The sequence below is a fragment of the Phaethon lepturus genome, unplaced genomic scaffold (genome assembly GCF_000687285.1).
Source record: "Phaethon lepturus isolate BGI_N335 unplaced genomic scaffold, ASM68728v1 scaffold13737, whole genome shotgun sequence".
NCBI classification, from domain to species: Eukaryota; Metazoa; Chordata; class Aves; order Phaethontiformes; family Phaethontidae; genus Phaethon; species Phaethon lepturus.
In genome coordinates, this window is record NW_010554113.1 from 1 (window position 1) to 5,587 (window position 5,587).

General features: G+C 38.1%; 1 protein-coding gene across 1 annotated transcript; it reads left to right on the plus strand.

Moving 5' to 3' along the window:
- Nucleotides 1-114: 114 nt before the first annotated feature.
- Nucleotides 115-3,780, plus strand: KIAA1328 (KIAA1328 ortholog; the record flags this gene model as incomplete). The annotated part of the gene is made up of 2 exons (XM_010291733.1): nt 115-800; nt 3,685-3,780. Coding segments are annotated over 2 exons (782 nt in total), but the record flags the coding sequence as incomplete, so codon positions are not given.
- Nucleotides 3,781-5,587: the final 1,807 nt, after the last annotated feature.

Consider the following 5,587-nt stretch of genomic DNA (forward strand, 5'->3'; position numbering starts at 1 on the left):
TGTCCATCAGCATGATACAGCAAGTCTATTTTGGAGAGAACACATTTACTAAGTGAAATTAATGAGGAAAGTTAAATTTTGGTAATTCACAGGAAATCATTTATCTTATTGCAGGTATCCAGTAAGAAGAGCTCATGCCAACAACCGTCTCTGGAGCTGGATGGTTCCTATCTGGGTATTGGGGGACCTCAAACTTTTTATAAGAACAGTAGAGCATCAAAGGCTGGAAGCCCAGCCTGTGTTGCATTGTCTCAGCCGTGTAGGAATAATCACGATTACAGGACTGAATTCCATTACAACCATCAGGAATGTCTGAAGGAATATCCAGTAGAAAATGGCTTGCACAGAAAGTGTAACAACATGATTTCACCAGCCAAGCAGAGGAGCCCTCACCATTTAAAACCAGCTCAGGAGATGGACCAGAAAGCAAATGAATTTCAGAGCACATGCCTTCAGCAAGTGAGTCACGGTTGTGCCTGCAGACATGTAGGGAGCTCAGGGAGTGTGCAGGAGATCCACCATATCAGCCAGGTGCTTAGAAGTCACTCCAGGGCAGTTCACAAAACCTGTGATTATTCTAGGCGCTCTCGAGTTTCTGGGCTGAATGACAGTGCAGACTCAGGGCCTAAAGAAACAGAGCAGGCTAAAAGGCTGTACGAAGGAAGAAGGCAGAAGCTGCTTCTGCAGAAAATGGAGCTGGAAATTGAAAAGGAACGACTCCAACACTTGTTGGCTAAGCAAGAAGCAAAACTGCTCCTAAAACAACAGCAGTTACACCAATCCCGAATGGATTATAACAGGTGATTTTGAGATTTATAATTAAAAAAAAAATTCTAAAATTTCTAATGAACATATGGGCGATAGTTAATTGAAGTGGGAGAATGGAACTGATAAAATATGATAGGCAAACCTGTGGCACAAATTCTAACAGTGATTTAGAGGAGAGGAGACTTTTTAGTATATTAGCATATACTGTTGGGAAACAGCATGACAGCTGTGGAAAGCAGCAGAGGAAAACAGTATGTGGTAGAAAGAAAGGCACAAGAAAAGCAGTGCTAATGGACTAGTTAGGAGAAGAGGGGCAGTAGAAGAAAGCGAGTGGTTGATCTTAGTGCAGGAATTTGAAGGAATACAGACCTTTGGCAAGAGAGCAATGTGAGTATGGATGACATAGGTGCAGCATTCCCCCTTCTTTCCTTGGAGGGGTCAGTTTTGAAGTATTGCACCTTCCTAGGTAAGGACTGGAAGAAGTGGGTTTTACAGAAAAGATTGAGATAATTTTTTATATCTCTCTCTCTCTCTCTGTATGAAATATATCTTTTTTTTAATGTGTATGGAAAAGGAAGGGAGCCCTGTGTAGCAAGGACATTTTCTTTCCAGTGGTGTTTGTGGAAGGGAGAAAACCAAGACTGAGGCACAATACATACTTAAAGCTAGAAGAAGGGAAAGGTAATAACCACAGAAATATGGAATGTGGCTTGAAAGACCTGTGAGTTTGTTGCCAAAGGTGAGGTAACACCTTCCTGACAATGTAAATGGGGCCTCTGGGAAAGAGGCAGAAACTGGTTTATTGGTATCATGTTACTAGAGTGGAGAAGATCAGTGAAAGGGTGCTGGTTAAAGCTAGTAGAATTAGCCAGGATAACTCAGTTATATACTAGTATTTCAGTGTTAGGAAGGGAAACAAATGGGGAAAATCTAGCAGTCTTTTAGAAGATACAATAGGAGGGTTTCACAAGGTTGCTTATTTCTATACTGTTTTAATATGGCAACAGCTGACAGCATCCCTTGAGAGTCTGTATTGCGTGACCCACTTCCTACACTCATGTATTATAAGCACCATGAGAATATATCACTTTCTCTTCTTAATCCTAACCCCCTGCTTACTTTTAAAACTCTAAAAGAGGATACTGTAATTTAGGTGGTGTTTTGTTTCTGTTTCGGATTGTGCCTTACATTGAAAATTATGTGTTTATATGGCTTTAAAAATACCTGTCTTAAAGGCAATCACAGTTGTGTGTGTTGAAAATGTCTGAGGTCACAAACAAAGGATTATGACTTCAGGTGAGAATTAACTATGAACAGATGGATTCTTAGTCATCAGATACCTTAATTCTATGCATGCACCCCTCTAATGAAAAAGCAGAGTATGAAGGACATACAGACTGAGTTTTTTGGTGGTTTTGTTCCTAATGGATTTTTTTCAGCATTTGAGGCACATAAGCACAGAAAAAAAAGGACCTTAAATATATCTATAATGATGTGCTTTTTAATGCCATTATGCCTATTTTAGCCATTTTCTTAAAAAAAAAAAACTAAAACAAAACAAAAACATCATGGTTTAGGTAACTTTAGGTAACCAGTGCTCTGGTTACCTAAAAGAATTATACGAAAGAAAATCATATATGATCAATCTGAGGACTCAGTATTTTTGTGGTCTCTTTTCAGAGGTGGAGGTGAAAGCACATTTTGCCAAATTCTCTCTAAGAAAAAAAAGCAAGTCGAATATAGTGTACTTGCTCTTAAAAAATACTCAGTCTCTTCAGTATTATATGTTTGATACTTACAGATAAATCTCTCAGGTATCACAGTTCTGTTTCAGTTCTAGGTATATAATTCACTTTTGCACTTGGTAAGGGGGTAATTTTATATCCTACAAACAATAAAAATTTGTTTAGCTAAGCACAAATACTTATTGCTTCATTGTCAGGAGGCTCTAACCTAGTTCATCTCTTAACGTCATGACAGTTTAAAAAAACAATACAACAAAAATCAATTTCCAGATAGTGTTTATTTTTGTCCGTCCTTCCGTATGGGTGGAGTGCTGGTTAAGGTCCATTCTGAGCTGGTGAAAGTATTGTCGTTGAACGACAAGTAAAAGGTCTGACCATTTGTAATTATTGGCTATTAACTCTTCTGCTCTTTTAGTGAAAGTATGAACTGATCCTTTTTTTGGCCACGCTGCATCATAACTGCATTTTAATTTCCCACATTTCTCTATTTAGCCTCAAGTGAGCATAGTACTTTGTTTGCCATGTTTCTCTGTGTGAAAGAATTGCTCAGCTGTCAAAAATGGTGTATGTGCAGGGAAAGGGGCAGTTCAGTGACTCCTGCTGGTGCAAACCACACCACAGTAGACAAATATGGGTAAATCCTGGAAACAGGAATTTTGTTCAAATATAAAGGGAGAAGCACTTCTATTGTTGACTTTTCTATCTTAATTGGAGAGAAAGAAAAAGATGGGGTAATCTGTTAAAAATGGGTCATCATCTGTAGGCCCATAGTTTCAGGAGACACAACCATCTCAAAAAAAAAAAAAATCTACATTTTATGTGGTTTACACACGACGCCTTTGAGCTCTGGTGTTGCTGGAGCTGTAATCTGAGCCCAACAGGGATGTTTGTTGTTGGACACTATGACCATTTTCTTAAGGGAGCAGGTCCTTGGAAATCAGTAAATGACATTTTTCTAATCTTCTTCTCAATGGAAACCATTAGAAGGCACTGTAGCTAAGTCAACCTTCCAATACAAAAGTATATTTGAAAGTGTTAAGACACTCATGAAAGCTTCTGCACTTACCATCATTACATTCCCTGTTTGTGGACACACAACTCCCCTTTTTGTGGTGTATTTTTGGTGTGATGATTTGACCAGCTGAAAAACCAGCTAACTCTGCTTTTTCAGGTTTAGAGGCCATGTACCTGGTTCAGAAGACATGCCCATTGATGAAGCACCTGGAGAACTTGGTCTGATGATGAACGGCAACAGCCTGGGGCTAAGGTAAAGTCTCTCTTCACTTCTAAGTACTTGGCAGTGTCCATATATTTTCTTGACAGTGTGCTGTTGGCTGCTAAGTGTATTTGTTCATGTGTTTGTTTTAGATTAAGAGGTTTTTTTCTGCAGGAAAGGTAAAATTCAATGGCTGTTGGGTTTTATGAGTCAACTCAATAGTTGTGCTGACCTGTTATTACTCAAGGTTTAGGGATTGGCTTCCTGTAGAGGTCTCCAGGTTTTGTATGTCATCTTTTAAGGACACTAACCTAGCCCAGTGCAAAGTGGATTTTTAACAAAGTCTTTTGTTCTTTGTTCTAGGTACTGCATTATAGTTCTTTCACTTAAGATCAGAACATCTCTTTAGTCTTGGTTTGGACCTCATGTGAAAAATACATTACCCCTTAACTTTCGGATAGAAATGATCTTTTACAATTGGTGACAGTTACTTGTTTTTTAAACAACGCCGTGTTGCACCTCTGCTTCAGTGCGATCAGAGCAAACTACCACTGAAATAACTGGAAATAGAGTTAAGTCAGTATTTAGCTCTTTATCTCAATTTTGCATGCTATTTAAAACTTCAATCAATACATTCTTGTGTTTTCTTTCTGTCCAACCCTGTCACATTTCCTGTTAACACTGGAAGAAGATTCAGACTTATAAGAAAAGCAATAACTAAAAACTGTGGATTTGACAAGGTTTTTCCCCCTTTCTCAAAAAGTAATGGCTTCTTGTTCTCTGCTTTAACTATAGGTGTTCTTTTGACCAAAGTATCCCCTGTTTGGTGGACAGAAAGAGCAACTGTCCTTTGAATGGCCCCTTCTTTAGTGACAAAAGAAGACTTTAAAACAATAAGCTTTTCTCTCCACTATGAGAACACTGGAAAAACTGTTCATTTATTTATAAACAAAGGGTCCAGTACTTTCTCTTTCCTTATATTTTGAACATCAAGTGATACCGGTTTTATTTTATTTTTTTGAGATCCCTCTTCACTGAAAAGTGATAAGACTTCATTCTCCAGAAAAGCAGGAGTTAGTTTCCTTGGAATACTTCTCTGCTTAACCAGGTGTTTGGCTGCTGTGAGTTACTGGCATATCCTTGTTGTATTCTGATGCCTTTTTTTTTTTACTTTCACATGGACTGAAGTGATCAAAGTGTGATTGCTGTAACAAAAGAGATACAGGGTCATGATATGTTTAAGATGCAGTAGCATATTAAGCCCCTTGGAGGAAAAATGTAACCTAGAACATCTGTAGGGCTTCTTGGCAACAGTTTACCAAAAACTTGGAAGAAGACTCATAACCTAGCAGAGAAAATAAAGAAAACCTGTGCTGTTAACAAAATGAGAGTTACAGATTTCAAAAGGTTCACCCCTCCCCTTGTTTAATTTACTGTAATTTTTCAAAGTTAATATGTGTTCTTGCAGTCTCATGTTGCCATGCCAGCTGGTTCCAAAGTTTGGCAGCAAAACACTTGGAATTTTTTCTTCCTATATGCCATCTTCAGTTTTGCAAAGGTTACCAGATGAATGGTCCCTAAATAATTTACTCTAATGTAAGACTGAAAGAGGCTACAGAAGACAAGTCCATTTGTCTCTCTTATGCATTTGAATATATAAGTGATGTTTTCTTCAATATAGAGAGAGAGTGTGCAAGTGCATGGCTAGAGCTTAGAAAGGAGGAAGAGCTGGTCGGAATAAATCTTTTTTTTTTTTGACAGTTTCTTTTTTGTTGTTGGGGTTTGGGGTTTCTTTAATTTTATTTTGTTATTTGTTTTTTAATTGATCTGCCAAATGGTTCTTGTTACAGCAAGTGTT